This window comes from Nerophis ophidion, linkage group LG01 (assembly GCF_033978795.1).
Source record: "Nerophis ophidion isolate RoL-2023_Sa linkage group LG01, RoL_Noph_v1.0, whole genome shotgun sequence".
Lineage (NCBI taxonomy): Eukaryota > Metazoa > Chordata > Actinopteri > Syngnathiformes > Syngnathidae > Nerophis > Nerophis ophidion.
The window spans coordinates 90019857-90044532 of record NC_084611.1 but is presented as its reverse complement, the minus strand read 5'-3'; the positions used below and the strand labels follow the sequence as shown (position 1 = coordinate 90044532).

Sequence of the window (24676 nt, the reverse complement as noted above, 5' to 3'; positions counted from 1 at the left end):
TTGAGCCCGAACACAAAGAGGATGATCAATAGAAGCCAAGTGCTAAACGGATGTAGCTTTATTGTGACATTATAGCATTATGTAGCATTGCTAGGGGCTAAACATACAAACTAAACATAATAAAACAAACCCTTGCTATAATATTTCCACTCTTGCTGGGATGCCGACCAACAGGACGCTCACATAATTCTGTTTAGATGAAGAATCAATTGCAATCTTCATGAAGGGTTACCGGTGCAATGGACGTAGAGTGGATCGAGCATATAATTGTGAGAGTCCAGCCCATAGTGGATCTGACATAATAGTGTGAGAGTCCAGTCCATAGTGGATCTAACATAATAGTGAGAGTCCAGTCCATAGTGGATCTAACATAATAGTGAGAGTCCAGTCCATAGTGGATCTAACATAATAGTGAGAGTCCAGTCCATAGTAGATCTAACATAATAGTGTGAGACTCCAGTCCGTAGAGGAGCTAACATAATAGTGAGAGTCCAGTCCATAGTGGATCTAACATAATAGTGAGAGTCCAGTCCATAGTTGATCTAACATAATAGTGAGAGTCCATTCCATAGTGGATCTAACATAATAGTGAGAGTCCAGTCCATAGTGGATCTAACATAATAGTGAGAGTCAAGTCCATAGTGGATCTAACATAATATTGTGAGAGTCCAGTCCATAGTGGATCTAACATAATAGTGAGAGTCCACTCCATAGTGGATCTAACATAATAGTGAGAGTCCAGTCCATAGTGGATCTAACATAATATTGAGAGTCAAGTCCATAGTGGTTCTAACATTATAGTGAGAGTCCAGTCCATAGTGGGTCTAACATAATAGTGTGAGACTCCAGTCCGTAGAGGAGCTAACATAATAGTTAGAGTCCAGTCCATAGTGGATCTAACATAATAGTGAGAGTCCAGTCCATAGTGGATCTAACATAATATTGTGAGAGTCCAGTCCATAGTGGATCTAACATAATAGTGTGAGTCCAGTCCATAGTGGATCTAACATAATAGTGAGAGTCCAGTCCATAGTGGATCTAACATAATATTGAGAGTCAAGTCCATAGTGGTTCTAACATTATAGTGAGAGTCCAGTCCATAGTGGGTCTAACATAATAGTGTGAGACTCCAGTCCGTAGAGGAGCTAACATAATAGTTAGAGTCCAGTCCGTAGTGGATCTAACATAATAGTGTGAGTCCAGTCCATAGTGGATCTAACATAATAGTGAGAGTCCAGTCCATAGTGGATCTAACATAATAGTGTGAGAGTCCAGTCCATAGTGGATCTAACATAATAGTGTGAAAGTCCAGTCCATAGTGGATCTAACATAATAGTGAGAGTCCAGTCCATAGTGGATCTAACATAATAGTGAGAGTCCAGTCCATTGTGGATCTAACATAATAGTGAGAGTTCAGTCCATAGTGGATCTAACATAATAGTGAGACTCCAGTCCATAGTGGATCTAACATAATAGTGAGAGTCCAGTCCATAGTGGATCTAACATAATAGTGTGAGTCCAGTCCATAGTGGATCTAACATAATAGTGAGAGTCTAGTCCATAGTGACTTGTACTAGATGGCTAACAATGAAGCTAAGGTGAATCATCTATTCTGCCCGTAAAACTCTCTAAAAACACCACAAAACCGCCAACAACTCCATCAAATAGTGAACATTGTCATGCGTCCGTATGCTTAAACAAGCAAAATATATAAATATTACACATTATTATGAATGTGCCGGTTACTACAATACATATATACTCATGGCATGTATATAAAATGTTGATGGATGTTTGTTTTTTTAGAGCGCTTTACAGGTGGAATATAGCAACTCTTTTGGGCTCCATTGTTAGCTGACTTTTGCTAATGTTTATTTAAGATTTAGAATACATAAAACAAAAGAGAAAAACATATGTGTGTGCTTCTCTCACATTACAAACATGTTATATTTATTTCAAAATGGTTTGTTTGTTCAGTAAATTTCAGTCCTCTAGTAGTATAATTTTAATTTTATTATTAAAGGAAAGATACAAGATGGGCAGTTAACAGAGTTTAATTAAAAACGAAATAAGAAATTAAAGCTGCAAGCAGCGATGGACGGGATTGACTTTTGCTGGTGTTTCCTGCCATTACCCATTCAACATATCTTTACCTGCACATTACCTACCTTCCCTGCATCCTGGGGTTACACTGGTGCTTCTTTCTTTCATCCATAACTCCTGCCATCACCCAGACAACATATCTTTACCTGCACATTACCTACCTTCTCTGCATTGTGTGGTCACGCTGGTGCTTCCTGCTTTTAAGGGGCCATCTTGAGACGGCAGCAGCGCATCAGTTCTTTGAAGGCTCGTAAAATCAAAACCGGAGCAGTTAGAAAAACTCTTTGAGCAACTTTTAATCAGAAGGATTCAATCTCTTTCCTGTGCGAGTTTGAAGCCGACACGACAAACGCGCTCAGAGGAGATAATGTTTGAAAAAAGGTGACGGGTTTTTACAAAACTTTTGTTTTGAAGGAGTAATTGCCAACTTTCTGTTGATTTTTGCTGAAGGATGTCAATTAATGAAATGTAGGTCTAAGTGAGACCTACATAGAGTTTTTTTTTTCATGTCTCTACAACATTCTTACCGGACATTACAAGCAGTTTTGTCTGTGTTTTCTTCCCAAGAGCAGTTCTGTCAGTGTTTTATTCCTAGGGGGCGCTAGAGCGCAATTTTGAGTTTTGGGAGTTGTTTTTTTTTTTTATTAGATCACAATTTTCGCCAGTCCTGATGTGTGTGTCCAGTTTGGTGAGTTTTGAAGCATTTTAAGGGGGTCAAATTACAGCGCAAAAAGGCAAAAATTACATTTTTTTTAAACTTTTGTTTTGAAGGGGTTTTTGGCAACTTCCTGTTGATTTTTTCTGAAGGAGATCAGTGTACAAAATGTAGGTCTAAATCAGACCTACATAGAGGTTTTTGTTTCATGTCTCTACGACATTCCTAACGGACGTTACAAGCAGTTTTGTCTGTGTTTTCTTCCTAGGGGGCGCTAGAACGCAATTTTGTGTTTTGGGGGTTGTTTTTTTTTATTAGATCACAATTTTCACCAGTACTGATGTGTGTGTTGAGTTTGGTGAGTTTTGAAGCATTTTAAGGGGGTCAAATTACAGCTCAAAGAGGCAAAAATTACATTTTTTAGGAAACTTTTGTTTTTAAGGGGTAATTTCCAACTTTCTGTAAATTTTTGCTGAAGGATGTCAATTAATGAAATGTAGGTCTAAGTGAGACCTACATAGAGGTTTATGTTTCATGCCTCTACAACATTTTTACCGGACGTTACAAGCAGTTTTGTCTGTGTTTTCTTCCTAGGGGGCGCTAGAACGCAATTTTGAGTTTTGGGGGTTGGTTTTTTTTTATTAGATCACAATTTTCACCAGTCCTGATGTGTGTGTAGAGTTTGGTGAGTTTTGAAGCATTTTAAGGGGGTCAAATTACAACTCAAAGAGGCAAAAATGACATTTTTTAGGAAACTTTTGTTTTGAAGGGTTTTTTGCCAACTTCCTGTTGATTTTTTCTGAAGGAGATCAGTGGATGAAATATAGGTGTAAGTCAGACCTACATAAAGGTTTTTGTTTCATGTCGCTGCGACATTCCTAATGGAAGTTACAAGCAGTTTTGTCTGTGTTTTTTCCTAGGGGGCGCTGGAGCGCAATTTTGAGTTTTGGTTTTTTGATTAGATCGCAATTTTTGCCAGTCCTGATGTGTGTGTAAAATTTGGTGAGTTTTGAAGCATGTTAAGGGGGTCAAATTACAGCTCAAAGAGGCGGCGGTATAATAATAATAAAACCTTAGAAATACAATAGGGTCCCCTGTCCCAAAGGGACATTCGGTCCCTAAAAAAAAGGGTCAAAAAATAAAAATGAAAAAAATACGTAAATTGCAGTTTTTAGGGCTTTTGGTAAGAAACTTATACAAATATTTTAAAAACATTTGGTCGTCGGCTTGTCAATGTAGTGCACAAGCAACCCCCAACCGCAAGGTGGCGGCCGTGTGCAGCGGTGACGCGTGTTGGTGACGTCATCATGTGCGCCATGACGGTGTAAAAAAGCGCCAGTCAGCACCTCCGACCTCTCCTGTCCGTGCATGTTTTGTTGTTTTCTCCCAGCAACACAATTATTTCAACCAGTAGAAGTTCCCGCTGCTTATGTTATGAAAACATCAGCTTGACTCGCCAGAAGAACAGAGATGTTTTTGCGGTTTTCTGCGCTATTGCTGAGCGGAAGAGGAGCCGCCGTAAGGGTGAGTGAGTTAGCATGCTAGCAGTTAGCATGCTAACAGCTAGCTCAAGTTAGCACACAAGAAAGTCACCAGAGGTGGGTAGAGTAGCCAGAAATTGTACTCAAGTAAGAGTACTGTTACTTTAGAGATTTATTACTCAAGTAAAAGTAAGGAGTAGTCACCCAAATATTTACTTGAGTAAAAGTAAAAAGTATGTTGTGAAAAAAACTACTCAAGTACTGAGTAACTGATGAGTAACCTGTTTGTTTAATGATTACGGCAACAAATAATGCACAAAAACATAAAAATAGCAATGACCAAATTCAGAGCCAGGAATATCTCTTAAGCAACTAAAACAATATTATATATTAAATAATAGTACATTAAAACAAAAAAAAAAATATGGCACCATAGCCTCAGTAGGCATTGATTGATTGATTGATTGATTGAAACTTGTATTATTAGATTGCACAGTACAGTACATATTCCCTACAATTGACCACTAAATGGTAACACCCCAATAAGTTTTTCAACGTTAATCAATTACTTAATAAATGACCAAGTCGAGGTGATCTACCTCATATATACATATACATACACACATATATATATATATATATATATACATAAATGTATATATACAGTATATAATTTATATTTATTTATTTTGCCGTTTTTGTTGACATGTTAAAGGTGTCTTAATGAATCTACATGCATGTTTAACATATAGATTCCTATCTTTCATGAAGACAAGAATATAAGTGTGTGTATTACCTGATTCTGATGACTCGCATTGTAGTTTTGATAACGTCCACATTTTCAAATGGAGGAGAAAAAAAAGTTCCTCCTTTCTGTCTAATACCACATGAAACTCGTTGGTTTTTTAACATCTTATTTGTCCAGCTTCCATATTGGTTTTTATACACTTTACAAGAAATACATTGGCGGCAAACTTTGTAGTTTGCTAGCTTATTTGCACTGGTTTCGGAGACTCTTATTTTGTTAGCGCAGGCGCGATGGAGCGGCACTTTTATTGTGAAGACAGCAACTGTGGGATCAGTCTTCAGGCTTTTGACGGGAAGTACGGTTGAAATAAAAAGTGTCTTTTTTCATTTGCGCTTTTGATTGATTGATTGAAACTTTTATTAGTAGATAGTACAGTACAGTACATATTCCGTAGAATTGACCACTAAATGGTAACACCCCGATAAGTTTTTCAACTTGCTTAAGTCGGGTTTACGTGTGACGGTCATGTGACTGCCTGGCTCTGTTTGATTGGTCCAACGTCACCAGTGACTGCATGTGATTGGTGAAACGCAGGCATGCGTAGATCCTACTTTGAAAAAACTAAACAAACGTTAATAGATCGATAAAAAAAGTAGCAAGTAGCGAGCTGAATGTAGATAAATGGAGCGGAGTAAAAGTAGTGTTCCTTCTCAATAAATATACTCAAGTAAAAGTATGTTGCATAAAAACTACTCTTAGAAGTACAATTCATCCCAAAAGTTACTCAAGTAGATGTAACGGAGTAAATGTAGCGCGTTACTACCCACCTCTGCAAGTCACTCACTTTTTAAAAGTACTATAACTTTTACACTTTCATATCGTTTGAGTTTCACATATCTACGATATTACCGTATTTCCTTGAATTGCCGCCTGGGCGCTAATTATTATAAAACCTCTTCTCACTCCAGCACTTACCAAAGGCACGCAGTAAAAATTTGAGTGTGATGTAAGCTTGGACCTTAAATCCTACCGAATAGATCTTAATCTTCTTCCCTTTATGCAATTTTAAATTACCGGTATTGAAATCAGCCTCCTCCATTTTGAAAATGATGACAGGTGAAGTGTCGCTTGTGACGTCACGAGTTTGACCAGGCGGTAATATTAAGCATGCGCTAATTATTTTGCGAAACGAGTTTGACCAGGCAGTAATTCAAGGCAGGCGCATACTATATGCGGTTATATATACTATATATATATATATAACCGGCATAGCTCGGTTGGTGGAGTGGCCGTGCCAGCAACTCGAGGGTTGCAAGTTCGATTCCCGCTTCCACCATCCTAGTCACCGCCGTTGTGTCCTTGAGCAAGACACTTTACCCACCTGCTCCCAGTGCCACCCACACTGGTTTAAATGTAACTTAGATATCGGGTTTCACTATGTAAAGCGCTTTGAGTCACTCGAGAAAAGCGCTATATAAATATAATTCACTTCACTTCACTATATGCCCTGCGGCAATTCAAGGAAATACGGTAATTTTGATTCCTACTCGTTATGTTGTCACATAAAAGTGTTCATTTTAGTTTGTCACAGTTACCTAGAAAATATCAATTTATATATATATATATATATATATATATATATATATATACACATATATATATATCAATCAACGCTTATTTATATAGCCCTAAATCACAAGTGTCTCAAAGGGCTGCGCAAACCACAACGACATCCTTTGTAGAGCCCACATAAGGGCAAGGAAAAACTCACACCCAGTGGGACGTCGGTGACAGTGACAATGATGACTATGAGAAACCTTGGAGAGGACTGCATATGTGGGCAACGCCCCCCCCCCCCCCCCCCCCCCCCACACACACACCCATCCAGTATAGTAGCGAGAGTCCCAGTCCCGTCCATAGTGGAGCCAGCAGGAAACCATATATACATATATTTATTATATATACCTTTTATATTTATATTATTATTTCGTTATTATTATTATTTATATTATTAATATTGGGTTAGTATTATTTTGATTCCTACTCGTTATGTTGTCACATAAAAGTGTTCATTTTAGTTTGTCACAGTTACCTAGAATTTATATATATATATATATATATATATATATATATATATATATATACACACATATATATATATATCAATCAACGCTTATTTATATAGCCCTAAATCACAAGTGTCTCAAAGGGCTGCGCAAACCACAACGACATCCTTTGTAGAGCCCACATAAGGGCAAGGAAAAACTCACACCCAGTGGGACGTCGGTGACAGTGACAATGATGACTATGAGAAACCTTGGAGAGGACTGCATATGTGGGCAACACCCCCCCCCCCCCACACACACACCCATCCAGTATAGTAGCGAGAGTCCCAGTCCCGTCCATAGTGGAGCCAGCAGGAAACCATATATACATATATTTATTATATATACCTTTTATATTTGTATTATTATTTCGTTATTATTATTATTATTTATATTATTAATATTGGGTTGGTATTATTTTGATTCCTACTCGTTACGTTGTCACATAGAAGTGTTCATTATAGTTTTTAGTATGTCATTAGCAGTGTTGCCACAGTTGCCTTGAAAAAAAACATGTCCTCTTTTGCGGGGCTGTCCGGGTGGAGTTTCTTAAATGCCTCAAATGTCCGGCATTTTGAGTTATGGTTGCGTGTATTAACAATGTACGTTCAGGGTTAAGAAGGGGTTAAAAACCAAACAAATTGTGCGTGCAGCAGCAGCAGCAACATTCTTGAGGGGCAGAGACAGAGGGCGAGAGAGTTATGATAAACGTGCATGCGTCGCCAGGCTCTGGTTTTTATCCTTTGATTAATCAGATTTTATTTTTTATTATCTATTGCAGGGGTGTCAAAAGTGTGCCCCGGAGGCCATTTGCAGCACACAGCTAATGTTTCACGGCAAACATTCTAAAAACACTATTAAAATAAACAAAAACATAACAAAAGTGAAATAAAAAAGCCTGAAGGTTAAATGTAATTTTGAAAAAGTTGAACGTTGACTAATAAAACAGTTTTTTTTTTCTTCTTTCAAACTGTCATTGCTCAAAACATAATATTGAATCAAAATCAATGTTATTATGAATTATTGACCTGCCCAAGGTTCCCATTACTTCACATCAAATATTCCACTAAGAAAAATATTTTTGGGTGGAAGATTTTGCAAATTTGGTAAATAAAATAACCAAATATGTATATTTTGTTGTTTTCTTACTGTACCGAAAATTATCCGAACCGTGACCTCTGAACCGAGGTACGTACCGAACCGAAATGTTTGTGTACTGTTACACCCCTAATATATATATATGATTTTTTTAATTATATATACTTTTTATATTTATTTTATATTATTGTTATTATTTTTGTCATTATTATTATTTCATAATTTCATTATTCATCCATTTTCTACTGCTTATTCCCTTTGGGGTCGCGGGGGGCCGATTATTATTATTATTAATATTGGGTTAATATTATTTTGATTCCTACTCGTTATGGTGTCACATAGAAGTGTTCATTTTAGTTTGTAGTATGTCATTAGCAGTGTTGCCACAGCTACCTTGAAAAAAAATCATTTTATTATTAATATTTATATATATATATATATATATATAATATTTTTATTATATATACTTTTTATATTTATTTCATATTATTATTATTAGTATGTCATTATTATTATTTCATTATCATTATTATTTATATTATTAATATTGGGTTGGTATTATTTTTATTCCTACTCGTTATGTTACTGCATAGAAGTGTTCATTTTAGTTTGTAGTATGTTATTAGCAGTGTTGCCACGGTTACCTTGAAAAAATTATTTTATATTATTATTTTTATGTACATATTTATAGTATTTTTATTATATTTACTTTCTATATGTATTTTATATTATTATTATTTCATTAATAGTATTATTATTTATATTATTATTATTTATATTATTAATATTGGGTTAGTATTATTTTGATTCCTACTCGTTATGTTGTTGCACAGAAGTGTTCATTTTAGTTTGGGGCTCAGGATCTTTCTGTGTGGAGTATGCATGTTCTCCCCGTGATGGCGTGGGTTCCCTCCGGATACTCCGGCTCCTCCCACCTCCAAAGACATGCACCTGGGGATACGCCCCTCCCACCTCCAAAGACATGCACCTGGATAGGTTGATTAGCAACACTAAATGGTCCCTAGTGTGTGAATGTGAGTGTGAATGTTGTCTGTCTATCTGTGTTGGCCCTGCGATGAGGTGGCGACTTGTTCAGGGTGTACGCCGCCTTCCGTCCCAATGAAGCTGAGATAGGCTCCAGCACCCCCTGCCACCCCAAAGGGGTCAAGCGGTAGAAAATGGATGGATGGATGTACACTATTAGTGTGGGGATGAGTGTCTCCAATATTGTCCACAGCAGTCTCCATCCAAACCCAGCAGTGCGCTCTTAAAGGGGAACATTATCACCAAACCTATGTAAGCGTCAATATATACCTTGATGGTGCAGGAAAAAGACCATCTATTTTTTTTGTAACCGATTTCCGAACTCTAAATGGGTGACTTTTGGCAAATTAAACGCCTTTCTGTTTATTGGTCTTTTAGTGATGACGTCAGAGCGTGACGTCACCGAGGTAACACAGCCGCCATTTTCATTTTCAACACATTACAAACACCGGGTCTCAGCTCTGTTATTTTACGTTTTTTCTGCTATTTTTTGGAACCTTGGAGACATCATGCCTCGTCGGTGTGTTGTCGGAGGGTGTAACAACACTAACAGGGAGGGATTCAAGTTGCACCACTGGCAAAAAATATGCCGCCAGACCCCCATTGAATGTACCAAAGTGTCTTCACATTTGACCGGCGATGCTAAGACAGACATGGCACAGAGATGTATGGATAACCTGCAGATGCATTTGCAACCATTAAGTCAACAAAATCACAAAGGTGAGTTTTGTTGATGTTGTTGCCTTATGTGCTAATCAGACATATTTGGTCACGGCATGACTGCCAGCTAATCGATGCTAACATGCTATTTACGCTAGCTGTATGTACATTTGAAACTAGATACCCACATTTAATGCGAAACAAACACTTACCAATCGGCGGATTTAAGTTGCTCCAGTGTCACAAGATGTGAAAGTCCTGATCGTTTGGTCCGCACATTTTACCGGCGATGCTAATAAGGCAGCCATGCTATGGGCCACTTCATTAGGTACACCCATGCTATGGCCGAGTAGCGTCAATAGCTTCAATTTCTTCTTCAATTTCGTTTTCGCTATCTGCCTCCATACTCCGACCATCTGTTTCAATACATGCGTAATCTGTTGAATCGCTTAAGCCGCTGAAATCCGAGTCTGAATCCGAGCTAATGTCGCTACATCTTGCTGTGGTAACCGCCATGTTGTTTGTATTGGCAGTGAATATAAAATGTTTGTATTCCCTGTGACATCACAGGGAAATGGATAGTCGCATCGCAAATAGCGAAAATCAGGAACTTTAAAGCTTTTTTTAGAGATATTCCAGGAGGTTTGAAATTTTGAAAAAAACTTCGAAAAATAAGACAAGCCACTGGGAACTTATTGTTATTGTTTTCAACCCTTTTGAAATTATGATAATGTTCCCCTTTAAACGCATGGCGGGAAGCAAGGAAAAATGACTGTAGCGTCCCAGAAGAGTTGTTGCTGCAAGGAATTCTGGGAATGTGCCCTGTTGTGTTTATGTTGTCAATGTTTTTTTAGTGTGATGTCAGCATATGGCACTGACTTATGACAGTGTTGGCATTGTTTACACAGCCACCCTCAGTGTGACATGTATGGCTGTTGATTAACTGGAGCAAGATCAACGTTGGTGTTTCAAACCATGATAGTGCACATGTATCTGAAATTTAGGATTTTCGGTCATTCATTAAGGAGTCTTTCAACCGCTAATTATCATTATGCCGTTGATCAATATATCCCTTGTCCAATAACAAGTAAAAAGTCAAATGCGGTCACAAACGTTGGTCAATTTTTTAGGGCATTAAGGCAAATGAGAGAGCGGTGGTGGAAGTTGCCATGGTTACATTCGAGCCCTGTCATGTTTATTGTTGTCAATGTCAATTTTTTTTCCCCCCTCAGTTGACTTCTTCCCTGGCTGGTGAAAATAATCTTCCTCCTAATTTGCTGCTGCCTGCCAACCTGGTCGATCCTTCCAGAGCAAGTAAATATTTCTATTTCTTGATTTTATATTTGGGAATATTCCTCTACACACGAAAACGCTTCATGAAAAGCGACCGAAAATGATGTAGTACCCACGCCAGCCTGTGTGTGGCGCTGTATAACCCCAGCTGGGGAGAAGACGTGCGTTGTGTGCAAATTCAGTCTGCTTTGTGAACTAACGTAAGGGAATAGTGTCTTTTTTTTTACTTGTTTAGAGCACAGGTGTCAAACTGAAGGCCTGAGGGCCAAATCTGGCCCGCCTCATCATTTTATTTGGCCCTCATAATCCTGCAAATGATATGCGTTTATGAAGTATTTTATTATAACTTTAAAATTAACTGACTATATATTCTCAATGGGAGTTATTTCCATTTTGTTATAAAAAGTTTATATAAATTACAGTTTAAATGATCTACTAATACAACAAAATATTACATAATCATACATTCTCCGCAAAACAATATTGAAATAAAACTCATACTCAAACATTTGCTTGACTTGTGATTTTAACGCAAGTTCTCCATCAAATTGTAGTGTAAAAATGACAATTGTTATCATTATTATTGTTTCATCTTTAGACCTGATGTAATGTTAGCTGCTGTCAACTTTTTGCAGTCTTTTAGAACGCTTACCATTTGTTCTCTTTGCAGTTCATGTACAGTAATATTGTAATATTGTTACAACACATTAATATTCATATTGTTACAACACATTAATATTAATATTGTTACAACACATTAATATTCATATTGTTACAACACATTAATATTAATATTGTTACAACACATTAATATTAATATTGTTACAACACATTATTACAACACACGCACATTATTTATATATATATATCTGTGTATTGGGGTTGTACGTTATACCGGTACTAGAATAGTATCATATTCGGTACTATAATGCCTCTAAAAAGTACTGGCTCCCATGGGTGGATCTACACCTGACATCCACTGTAATGATACCAAGTACAGGAGCGTATGTTTGTTAGCATCACAATCTTTTTTCGTGTTTTGAAAAATGATATTATGTTTATAAACACAGGATTTATGTCCCTGGACACATGAGGACTTTGAATATGACCAATGTATGATCCTGTAACTACTTGGTATCGGATCGATACCCAAATTTGTGGTATCATGCAAAACTAATGTAAAGTCTCCAAAGAAGAGAAGAATAAGTGATTATTATATTTTAACAGAAGTGTAGATAGAACATGTTGAAAATTAAAGTAAGCAGATATTAACAGTAAGTGAACAAGTAGATTAATAATTCATTTTTTTTACAGCTTGTCCTTTATAATGTGTACAAAATAATAGGTGTATAAATGACACAATGTGTTACTGCATATGTCAGCAGACTAATTAGGAGTCTGTTTGTTTACTTACTACTAAAAGACAAGTTGTCTAGTATGTTCAACATTTTATTTAAGGACTAAATTGCAGTAAGAAACATATGTTTAATGTATTCTAAGATTTTTTTTTGTTAAATAAAGCCAATAACGTCCCGTTTATTTAGAAAAGTATTGAAATACATTTTGGTACCGGTACCAAAATATCGGGACAACCGTGTGTGTGTGTGTGTGTGTGTGTGTGTGTGTGTGTGTGTGTGTGTGTGTGTGTGTGTGTGTGTGTGTGTGTGTGTGTGTGTGTGTGTGTGTGTGTGTGTGTGTGTGTGTGTGTGTGAAAGTGTACATGTAAGTGTGTATGAGTTTGTGTACATTTTTGTATGTATGTATGTGTGTGTACATGTATGCATGTGTGTGTGTGTGTACATGTATGTATGAGTGTGTATATATTTATGTGTATGTATGTGTACATGAATGTGTACATTATGTGTATGTACATGTATGTTTGTATGTATATGTATGTGTACATGAATGTGTACATTATGTGTGTATGAGTGTGTATATATGTGTGTGTACATGTATGTTTGTATGTATATGTGCATGTATGTGTACATGAATGTGTACATTATGTGTGTATATATGTGTGTGTACATGTATGTATGTATATGTGTACATGTGTGTATATATGTGTGTGTACATGTATGTATGTATACGTGTACATGTGTGTATATATGTGTGTGTACATGTATGTATGTATGTGAAGTGAATTAGTGAATTATATTTATATAGTGCTTTTCTCTAGTTACTCAAAGCGCTTTACATAGTGAAACCCAATATCTAAGTTACATTTAAACCAGTGTGGGTGGCACTGGGAGCAGGTGGGTAAAGTGTCTTGCCCAAGGACCCAACGGCAGTGACTAGGATGGCGGAAGCGGGAATCGAACCTGCAACCCTCAAGTTGCTGGCACAGCCGCTCTACCAACCGAGCTATGCCGCCCATACATGTATGTATATATGTATATGTGTGTGTACATGTATATATGTATATGTGTGTGTACATGTATGTATGTATGTATATGTGTGTGTACATGGTTGTATGTATGTGTGTGTGTGTGTGTACATGTATTTGGGTATATGTGTATGTATATAAATGAATATAATAACATGGCGTGGCATGGCATAGTGGGTAGAGCGGCTGTGCCAGAAACCTGAGGGTAGCAGGTGCGCTTACCACCTATTGACATCCAAATCGCTGCCGTTGTGTCCTTGGGCAGGACACCTTACCATTTGACACCGGTACCGCTCACACTGGTGAATGAGTGATGAATGAATGATTGGTGGTGGTCGGAGGGGCCGTAGGCGCAAACCTTCAGTCTACCCCAGGGCAGCTGTGGCTACAGATGTAGCTTACCACCACCAGGTGTGAATGAATGATGGGTCCCACTTCTCTGTGAGCGCTTTGACTATCTAACAATAGAAAAGCGCGATATAAATCTAATCCATTATTATTATTATTATTATTATGATCAAAGGTGCCTGATGTCATCACATGGTTACATTGATGTTGTGCTGTTATGAATATGTAACAGTCACCATGTCACAATGATGGATGTGTTGTTTCCTCCCACAGAGCGACCCCCTCCCCCGCCAGACTCCCCCCTGCCTCTGCTGAGGTCATGTGACACAGACGTTCCTGCCCACCGGACCCCCGTGCGCATGTGGGTGGACACTCTGGACAGGCGGGACCAGGAGCCGCTGGGCGTGGCCGAGCTCCATCCCGACGTCTTTGCTGTTCCTCCCAGGTGAAAATGCTGAGCTGGCTTTTAAACGTCTAATGTTGGGCTCAGTATGTAAATACACCTGGAAATAATCAATCAATGTTGGGCTCAGTATGTAAATACACCTGGAAATAATCAATAAATGTTGGAGTCAGTATGTAAATACACCTGGAAATAATCAATAAATGTTGGGCTCAGTATGTAAATACACCTGGAAATAATCAATAAATGTTGGAGTCAGTATGTAAATACACCTGGAAATAATCAATAAATGTTGGAGTCAGTATGTAAATACACCTGGAAATAATCAATCAATGTTGGGCTCAGTATGTAAATACACCTGGAAATAATCAATAAATGTTGGAGTCAGTATGTAAATACACCTGGAAATAATCAATAAATGTTGGGCTCAGTATGTAAATACACCTGGAAATAATCAATAAATGTTGGAGTCAGTATGTAAATACACCTGGAAATAATCAATAAATGTTGGAGTCAGTATGTAAATACACCTGGAAATAATAAATGTTGGAGTCAGTATGTAAATACACCTGGAAATAATCAATAAATGTTGGGCTCAGTATGTAAATACACCTGGAAATAATCAATCAATGTTGGGCTCAGTATGTAAATACACCTGGAAATAATCAATCAATGTTGGGCTCAGTATGTAAATACACCTGGAAATAATCAATAAATGTTGGGGTCAGTAGGTAAATACACCTGGAAATAATCAATAAATGTTGGGCTCAGTATGTAAATACACCTGGAAATAATCAATCAATGTTGGGCTCAGTATGTAAATACACCTGGAAATAATCAATAAATGTTGGGGTCAGTATGTAAATACACCTGGAAATAATCAATAAATGTTGGGGTCAGTAGGTAAATACACCTGGAAATAATCAATAAATGTTGGGGTCAGTATGTAAATACACCTGGAAATAATCAATAAATGTTGGAGTCAGTATGTAAATACACCTGGAAATAATCAATAAATGTTGGGCTCAGTATGTAAATACACCTGGAAATAATCAATAAATGTTGGGGTCAGTAGGTAAATACACCTGGAAATAATCAATAAATGTTGGGCTCAGTATGTAAATACACCTGGAAATAATCAATAAATGACGATCAATGTTTGTTCCTCTTAGACTCGACATCATCCACAGTATAGAAATGTGGCAGAGAAACTACAAACGCATCGTAAGTTTTAACCTCTTTCAACTCACTTCCTCTTCCTCATGCTCTTATTTCCTGTTTCTGCATCTTTCCAACAACTCACTTCCTCATTCTGCATCTTTCCAACAACTCACTTCCTCTTCTTCATGCTCCTATTTCCTGTTTGCATCTTTCCAACAACTCACTTCCTCTTCCTCATGCTCCTATTTCCTGTTTGCATCTTTCCAACAACTCACTTCCTCTTCCTGCATCTTTCCAACAACTCACTTCCTCTTCCTCATGCTCTTATTACCTGTTTGCATCTTTCCAACAACTCACTTCCTCTTCCTGCATATTTCCAACAACTCACTTCCTCTTCCTCATTCTCTTATTTCCTGTTTGCATCTTTCCAACAACTCACTTCCTCTTTCTGCATCTTTCCAACAACTCACTTCCTCTTTCTGCATCTTTCCAACAACTCACTTCCTCTTTCTACATCTTTCCAAGAACTCACTTCCTCTTTCTACATCTTTCCAAGAACTCACTTCCTCTTTCTGCATCTTTCCAACAACTCACTTCCTCTTTCTGCATCTTTCCAACAACTCACTTCCTCTTTCTGCATCTTTCCAACAACTCACTTCCTCTTTCTGCATCTTTCCAACAACTCACTTCCTCTTTCTGCATCTTTCCAACAACTCACTTCCTCTTTCTGCATCTTTCCAACAACTCACTTCCTCTTTCTGCATCTTTCCAACAACTCACTTTCTCTTTCTGCATCTTTCTAACAACTCACTTCCTCTTTCTGCATCTTTCCAACAACTCACTTCCTCTTTCTGCATCTTTCCAACAACTCACTTCCTCTTCCTCATGCTCTTATTTCCTTTTTTCATCTTTCCAACAACTTACTTCCTGTTCCTCATGCTATTATTTCCTGTTTGCATCTTTCCAACTCACTTCCTCTTTCTGCATCTTTCCAACAACTCACTTCCTGTACCATATGTTGTAATTTCCTGTTTGCATATTTCCAACAACTCACTTCCTCTTCTTTATTATTTTATTTCTTCTTTTTGCATCTTTCCAACAACTTACTTCCTCTTCTTTATGCTCTTATTTCCTTTTTTCATCTTTCCAACAACTTACTTCCTGTTCCTCATGCTATTATTTCCTGTTTGCATCTTTCCAACAACTTACTTCCTCTTTCTGCATCTTTCCAACAACTCATTTCCTGTTCTTTATGCTCTTATTTCTTCTTTTTGCATCTTTCCAACAACTTACTTCCTGTTCTTTATGCTCTTATTTCCTTTTTTTCCATTTTCCAACTCACTTCCTGTTCTTCATGCTCTTATTTCCTCTTTTTTCATCTTTCCAACAAATCACTTCCTCTTATTTTCTGTTTGCATTTTTCCAACAACTCACTTCCTGTTCTTCATGCTCTTATTTCCTCTCCCAACATATCCTGTTCCACTTCCTGTTTCTGTACATTCATTTCACTGTTCCTGGTGATGTCACTTCCTCCTCAAGTCATGTGACAATCAGTGTTGTTGAGGGAAGCAGGTGACAGCACACCTGTTTTTGTATTTGTGCTCCCTGAGGACTACGCCAAGACCAAGGTGAGGTCGGAGGTGAGAGGCGGCGGTCGCAAACCTTGGAGGCAGAAAGGAAGCGGGCGAGCTCGCCATGGCAGCATCCGCTCGCCAATATGGAGAGGAGGTGCCCGCTTTTTTCCTCGCCAACGTTGCTTCCTGTGTGTGTGCGTGACGCGCTGTGCTCCCCTCAGGGGGCGTGTCTCACGGACCCCGCGGGCCCACCAGCTTCTACTACATGCCGCCCATCAAGGTGCGCGTGCTGGGACTGAAGGTGGCGCTCAGCTCCAAGCTGGCCCAGGTAACTAGAGGTCACCTGACATGTCCGTGCTGGTGGGAGTCACCGTGTCTCGTCTCCAGGGTTACCTGCACATCGTGGACTCCCTGGACATCCTCAGTCCAGACTCTCGGGACCTGCTGGACGCCATCAGACATAAAGGCTGGGGGGACTCGGTGCTGGTCGTCAACGAGTACGTAAAACTCCCATTTTTGTTTCATGTAACAGTGATGCTCGTTCTCTTGTAGTTTGATGTAACACCACTGTTTGTGTTCTTGTAGTTTGATGTAACACCACTGTTTGTGTTCTTGTAGTTTGATGTAACACCACTGTTTGTGTTCTTGTAGTTTGATGTAACACCACTGTTTGTGTTCTTGTAGTTTAATGTAACACCACTGTTTGTGTTCTTGTAGTTTAATGTAACACCACTGTTTGTGTTCTTGTAGTTTAATGTAACACCACTGTTTGTGTTCTTGTAGTTTGATGTAACACCACTGTTTGTGTTCTTGTAGTTTAATGTAACACCACTGTTTGTGTTCTTGTAGTTTAATGTAACACCACTGTTTGTGTTCTTGTAGTTTGATGTAACACCACTGTTCTTGTAGTTTAATGTAAGTGCGGTTTGTGTTCTTGTAGTTTAATGTAAGTGCGGTTTGTGTTTTTGTAGTTTAATGTAACAGTGTGGTTTGGGTCCATGTAGTTTAATGTAACAGTGTGGTTTGGGTCCATGTAGTTTGATGTAACAGCGCTGTTCTTGTAGTTTGATGTAACAGTGCGGTTTGTGTTCTTGTAGTTTAATTTAACAGTGTGGTTTGTCTATGTAGTTTAATGTAACACCATTGTTCTTGTAGTTTAATGTAACAGTGTGGTGTGTGTTCTTGTAGTTTAATGTAACAGTGTGGTGTGTGTTCTTGTAGTTTAATGTAACAGTGTGGTGTGTGTTCTTGTAGTTTAATGTAACAATGCGGTTTGTGTTCTTGTAGTTTAATGTAACAGTGTGGTGTGTGTCCATGTAGTTTAATGTAACAGTGTGGTGTGTGTCCATGTAGTTTAATGTAACAGTGTGGTGTGTGTCCATGTAGTTTAATGTAACAGTGTGGTGTGTGTTCTTGTAGTTTAATGTAACAGTGTGGTGTGTGTCCATGTAGTTTAATGTAACAGTGTGGTGTGTGTTCTTGTAGTTTAATGTAACAGTGTGGTGTGTGTCCATGTAGTTTAATGTAACAGTGTGGTGTGTGTCCATGTAGTTTAATGTAACAGTGTGGTGTGTGTTCTTGTAGTTTAATGTAACAGTGTGGTGTGTGTCCATGTAGTTTAATGTAACAGTGTGGTGTGTGTTCTTGTAGTTTAATGTAACAGTGTGGTGTGTGTTCTTGTAGTTTAATGTAACAGTGCGGTTTGTTCTTGTAGTTTAATGTAACAGTGCGGTTTGTGTTCTTGTAGTTTAATGTAACAGTGTGGTGTGTGTTCTTGTAGTTTAATGTAACAGTGTGGTGTGTGTCCATGTAGTTTAATGTAACAGTGTGGTGTGTGTCCATGTAGTTTAATGTAACAGTGTGGTGTGTTCTTGTAGTTTGATGTAACAGTGTGGTATGTGTCCATGTAGTTTAATGTAACAGTGTGGTGTGTGTTCTTGTAGTTTAATGTAACAGTGTGGTGTGTGTTCTTGTAGTTTAATGTAACAGTGTGGTGTGTGTTCTTGTAGTTTAATGTAACAGTGTGGTTTGTGTTCTTGTAGTTTAATGTAACAGTGTGGTGTGTGTTCTTGTAGTTTAATGTAACAGTGTGGTGTGTGTTCTTGTAGTTTAATGTAACAATGCGGTTTGTGTTCTTGTAGTTTAATGTAACAGTGTGGTGTGTGTCCATGTAGTTTAATGTAACAGTGTGGTGTGTGTCCATGTAGTTTAATGTAACAGTGTGGTGTGTGTCCATGTAGTTTAATGTAACAGTGTGGTGTGTGTTCTTGTAGTTTAATGTAACAGTGTGGTGTGTGTCCATGTAGTTTAATGTAACAGTGTGGTGTGTGTTCTTGTAGTTTAATGTAACAGTGTGGTGTGTGTCCATGTAGTTTAATGTAACAGTGTGGTGTGTGTCCATGTAGTTTAATGTAACAGTGTGGTGTGTGTTCTTGTAGTTTAATGTAACAGTGTGGTGTGTGTCCATGTAGTTCAATGTAACAGTGTGGTGTGTGTTCTTGTAGTTTAATGTAACAGTGTGGTGTGTGTTCTTGTAGTTTAATGTAACAGTGTGGTGTGTGTTCTTGTAGTTTAATGTAACAGTGCGGTTTGTTCTTGTAGTTTAATGTAACAGTGCGGTTTGTGTTCTTGTAGTTTAATGTAACAGTGTGGTGTGTGTTCTTGTAGTTTAATGTAACAGTGTGGTGTGTGTCCATGTAGTTTAATGTAACAGTGTGGTGTGTGTCCATGTAGTTTAATGTAACAGTGTGGTGTGTGTCCATGTAGTTTAATGTAACAGTGTGGTGTGTGTTCTTGTAGTTTAATGTAACAGTGTGGTGTGTGTTCTTGTAGTTTAATGTAACAGTGTGGTGTGTGTCCATGTAGTTTAATGTAACAGTGTGGTGTGTGTTCTTGTAGTTTAATGTAACAGTGTGGTGTGTGTTCTTGTAGTTTAATGTAACAGTGTGGTGTGTGTTCGTGTAGTTTAATGTAACAGTGTGGTGTGTGTTCTTGTAGTTTAATGTAACAGTGTGGTGTGTGTTCTTGTAGTTTAATGTAACAGTGTGGCGTGTGTCCATGTAGTTTAATGTAACAGTGTGGTGTGTGTTCTTGTAGTTTAATGTAACAGTGTGGCGTGTGTCCATGTAGTTTAATGTAACAGTGTGGTGTGTGTTCTTGTAGTTTAATGTAACAGTGTGGCGTGTGTCCATGTAGTTTAATGTAACAGTGTGGTGTGTGTTCTTGTAGTTTAATGTAACAGTGTGGCGTGTGTCCATGTAGTTTAATGTAACAGTGTGGCGTGTGTTCTTGTAGTTTAATGTAACAGTGTGGTGTGTGTCCATGTAGTTTAATGTAACAGTGTGGCGTGTGTTCTTGTAGTTTAATGTAACAGTGTGGTGTGTGTCCATGTAGTTTAATGTAACAGTGTGGTGTGTGTCCATGTAGTTTAATGTAACAGTGTGGTGTGTGTTCGTGTAGTTTAATGTAACAGTGCTGGTTCTGTTCTTAGTTTAATGTAACAGTGCAGTTCATGTAGTTAAATGTAACAGTGTTGGTTACATACTGTTATTTTTAACTACATGATGTTCTTGTAGTTTTTTTTTTGTTTTGTTTTTTTTACAGCTTTGTCTCTTTTAGAAGTGAAGATTTTCCCGCCAACATCCTGGACGCCACGGCAACGCTCAAAGGTGTCAATCTTATTCCAGCCATCGGTGAGTACTGCTCTTCATTCCTAGTAGTATTTTAGTACTACTATGTTTGGTGATTAGCATGCACAAAAGATGCAGTGTGTAATGTAATCTTACACATGCTGTGTGCATGCTGACACTAAATAAATACATATTTTTGCTCAGAAGATGTGATACTGTCAGTAGTTACCAATGTTTGGAGCATGTTGGATGAACACAGAGCCTCTGCTGCCCCCTGCAGGTTTGAACGTGCACAGCATGTTGAAGCATGAAGCCCTGGTCCTCACCATGGCCACACTTGACTTCCTGGAGAAGAAGCTGCTGTGGCACGACCAGCGCTACACCCCTCTCTACCCTTTCAAACTGCCGTACTCTGACTACCCGTAATGTGAGATAAAAACTTTTATTAATAAAAAAAATACTAATATGAACATTGATGAGGTCCTCCGAGGGCCAGGTGGTTCCTGACCTGCCAGCGCAGGGCCGAGCGCTTCTTGTCAGTGGGCACCACGTAGGTGTTGGCCACGTAGCTCCTGGGGGCTTTGGGCTGCAACACAAAGCAAGGTGAGGACTTTGCAGCGAGAAGGAATCGTCCTTGTTGTTGTTGTTACTGACCGCTGGAGGCTGGTAGGCTAGACGCTCCTGCAAGAAGACACAAGCTGACAAACACTGGCAGGATGCACAAAGTACAACAAATCTTACCCTGATTTCCCAGCGCAGCTCCTTGTGGTCGCGTTCTCCAGGAACCTTGAATGTGTCCCACAGCTGCTTGTACTGAGAGTACCTGCAACATGTCACACACACCTCAGTCCTCATGTCCACACTCATGGCACACTTCCAACACCTCACCTGGCCACACAGTCCGTCTTCTTGGTCTGCTGGGTCAGCACGGGTCTGATGACTGAAACACCACTAGTATTACCACCATGGGTGTATACTACACACACTACATGCAGTACTACCACATTGAGGGAATTACAGTACCACCCAGTGATGAGTAAGATTTAGCAATGAAATGGGAAATAAAGTATAAGGTTAAAGGTAAAGGTAGTACATAAAATAAGGAATATAGAAGGTAAAAGATCAAACAAAGTAAAGGTAGTCGAAGGTAAAAAAAAAAAGGTATGGAAGTACAAAAGTCTATTTAACTATTTTCACTGAAATGGGGATTAAGGCTTTAAAGTGAATTCATCTGAAGTTAGATGAGTAAAACAAAGTGACAAAGTAATAAATAAATAGACATTCTTACGTTAAGTGTTGACAAATAAGTGCCATTAATATCAGAAGTCATTGGGTGATGTTGCAAAGATACATTGTGGTGGTCTACATGCAGAGATACACTGTGGTGGTCTACATGCAGAGATACACTGTGGTGGTCTACATGCAGAGATACACTGTGGTGGTCTACATGCAGAGATACATTGTGGTGGTCTACATGCAGAGATACATTGTGGTGGTCTACATGCAGAGATACATTGTGGTGGTCTACATGCAGAGATACATTGTGGTGGTCTACATGCAGAGATACACTGTGGTGGTCTACATGCAGAGATACACTGTGGTGGTCTACATGCAGAGATACACTGTGGTGGTCTACATGCAGAGATACACTGTGGTGGTCTACATGCAGAGATACACTGTGGTGGTCTACATGCAGAGATACATTGTGGTGGTCTACATGCAGAGATACATTGTGGTGGTCTACATGCAGAGATACATTGTGGTGGTCTACATGCAGAGATACACTGTGGTGGTCTACATGCAGAGATACACTGTGGTGGTCTACATGCAGAGATACACTGTGGTGGTCTACATGCAGAGATACACTGTGGTGGTCTACATGCAGAGATACATTGTGGTGGTCTACATGCAGAGATACATTGTGGTGGTCTACATGCAGAGATACATTGTGGTGGTCTACATGCAGAGATACATTGTGGTGGTCTACATGCAGAGATACATTGTGGTGGTCTACATGCAGAGATACACTGTGGTGGTCTACATGCAGAGATACATTGTGGTGGTCTACATGCAGAGATACACTGTGGTGGTCTACATGCAGAGATACATTGTGGTGGTCTACATGCAGAGATACACTGTGGTGGTCTACATGCAGAGATACACTGTGGTGGTCTACATGCAGAGATACATTGTGGTGGTCTACATGCAGAGATACACTGTGGTGGTCTACATGCAGAGATACATTGTGGTGGTCTACATGCAGAGATACACTGTGGTGGTCTACATGCAGAGATACATTGTGGTGGTCTACATGCAGAGATACATTGTGGTGGTCTACATGCAGAGATACACTGTGGTGGTCTACATGCAGAGATACACTGTGGTGGTCTACATGCAGAGATACATTGTGGTGGTCTACATGCAGAGATACATTGTGGTGGTCTACATGCAGAGATACATTGTGGTGGTCTACAACATGCATGCTACTGAACTTGGCAGCAAAATATTCTACTTACAGGATTTGGGTTTGGCTCTGAAGTCAACGTCACTTCCTGCTCGGGTCTGTGAGAGAAACTGTCTTTGATTGGACGAAACATGGGGTGTAAAAGGAAGCCACGCCCACTACTCACCGAGCGAGTGACGAAGGACTCGAAGCCGCTCAGGGACACTCCCTCCATGGAGCTCAGAGTGTCCTCGGCCGGTGGAGACAAGTGGAGGTCGGACAGACGCTCATGAAGGCTGTTAGAACTATCTGGGGGACAACATCACAGTCATGGTGAAGGTCAGGAACACAGTGAAGTGAGTGCTCCCCCTGTGGGGGCCAAGAGGGGATGCAGGTAAAATGGAAATGCTCAAGAGGGGATGTAGGTAAAATATGGAAGTGCTCCCTCTGTGGGGGCCAAGAGGGGATGTAGGTAAAATATGGAAGTGCTCCCCCTGTGGGGGCCAGGAGGGGATGCAGGTAAAATATGGAAGTGCTCCCTCTGTGGGGGCCAAGAGGGGATGCAGGTAAAATATGGAAGTGCTCCCCCTGTGGGGGCCAGGAGGGGATGCAGGTAAAATATGGAAGTGCTCCCTCTGTGGGGGCCAAGAGGGGATGCAGGTAAAATATGGAAGAGCTCCCCCTGTGGGGGCCAAGAGGAGATGCAGGAAAGTGTTTGTGTTGCCAAGATGGCGGAGAGAAAGATCCCAGCACCCTTTTGACGGACGTTTCCTTCCCACTCGTACTTCCAATCCACTTTGGAGTCAAAGTTCTGGATGCTGGAGGACTCTTCTGGACCATCTCTGGACACTTCCTGTTGGTCCTCACTTGACCTCACGTCTTCACTTCCTGTCACATGGCTCTGCTCTGGCTGCACACGTCTGACCTGGTCTTCATGAGAACTTGGAAGCACACTTTCCGGTTCTTCATCCTCCGACTGGACCAGCGGTTCTGGAGGTGCGGGAGAGCAGTGAGCGTCCTGGTCTTCTGGCCTCAAGGTACCGTACCCAGACGTCATCAGGCTGGCCTCCTCGCCGCTGCTGTCCTCGTTCCCAGCGTCTCCGTCGTCCTCCTGAGGAGTCTCACTGGTCCTTGGCTCCACCTCCTCGCCATCAGACCAGAAGGAGTCATGGAGGGAACCTTCATCACGCTGGTCCTCCTGCTCCATTCGCTCCATGATGGCTGCTGGCAGGACGACCTCTTAGGACTAAGCTGATTAGCTGGGCAGCCTGTCAGCCATGATGAGGGGGCGCCCCCCGCTGGCTAGAGGTGGCATTACACGTCTTTGACCTCACACTGCATACATAATGAAGTCTTACCAGAGTCTCGGCTGTAGACGGACTCATCACAGACCAGCGACTGTCCTCCTCGCTTCCTGCCAGGGGCAACAAGAGCATTTCAACTTGCAGTTTCCAACATATTATTTTTATTTAAAGCTTAAAGTCCTACTGAAAGCCACTACTAGCGACCACGCTGTCTGATAGTTTATATATCAATGATGAAATATTA

At 39.7% G+C, this 24676-nt stretch overlaps 2 protein-coding genes across 4 annotated transcripts in view; one reads left to right on the top strand and one right to left on the bottom strand.

Annotated features, from left to right (window-relative positions):
- The first annotated feature begins 4057 nt into the window (after nucleotides 1-4057).
- mrpl4 (mitochondrial ribosomal protein L4) lies at nucleotides 4058-21155 on the top strand. Its single transcript, XM_061915353.1, has 9 exons — nucleotides 4058-4282; nucleotides 11127-11208; nucleotides 14192-14363; nucleotides 15494-15545; nucleotides 17093-17210; nucleotides 17278-17384; nucleotides 17444-17553; nucleotides 20675-20748; nucleotides 20966-21155. Exons 1-9 carry the CDS (start codon nucleotides 4229-4231, stop codon nucleotides 21109-21111), a joined length of 915 nt encoding a protein of 304 aa, XP_061771337.1. The 5' UTR covers nucleotides 4058-4228; the 3' UTR covers nucleotides 21112-21155.
- hyls1 (HYLS1 centriolar and ciliogenesis associated) overlaps nucleotides 21112-24676 on the bottom strand; it is a 16243-nt gene continuing 12678 nt past the window's right edge. For all 3 annotated transcript variants that reach the window (XM_061915322.1, XM_061915339.1, XM_061915332.1), the window contains 7 exons: nucleotides 24487-24542; nucleotides 23316-23437; nucleotides 23202-23247; nucleotides 21574-21625; nucleotides 21427-21508; nucleotides 21340-21366; nucleotides 21112-21271 (listed from right to left, as the gene is read on the bottom strand). In XM_061915322.1, the coding sequence (XP_061771306.1) occupies nucleotides 21146-21271; nucleotides 21340-21366; nucleotides 21427-21508; nucleotides 21574-21625; nucleotides 23202-23247; nucleotides 23316-23437; nucleotides 24487-24542 (511 nt within the window). In that variant the 3' untranslated portion in view covers nucleotides 21112-21145. The remainder of the gene's footprint in view (nucleotides 21272-21339; nucleotides 21367-21426; nucleotides 21509-21573; nucleotides 21626-23201; nucleotides 23248-23315; nucleotides 23438-24486; nucleotides 24543-24676) is intronic.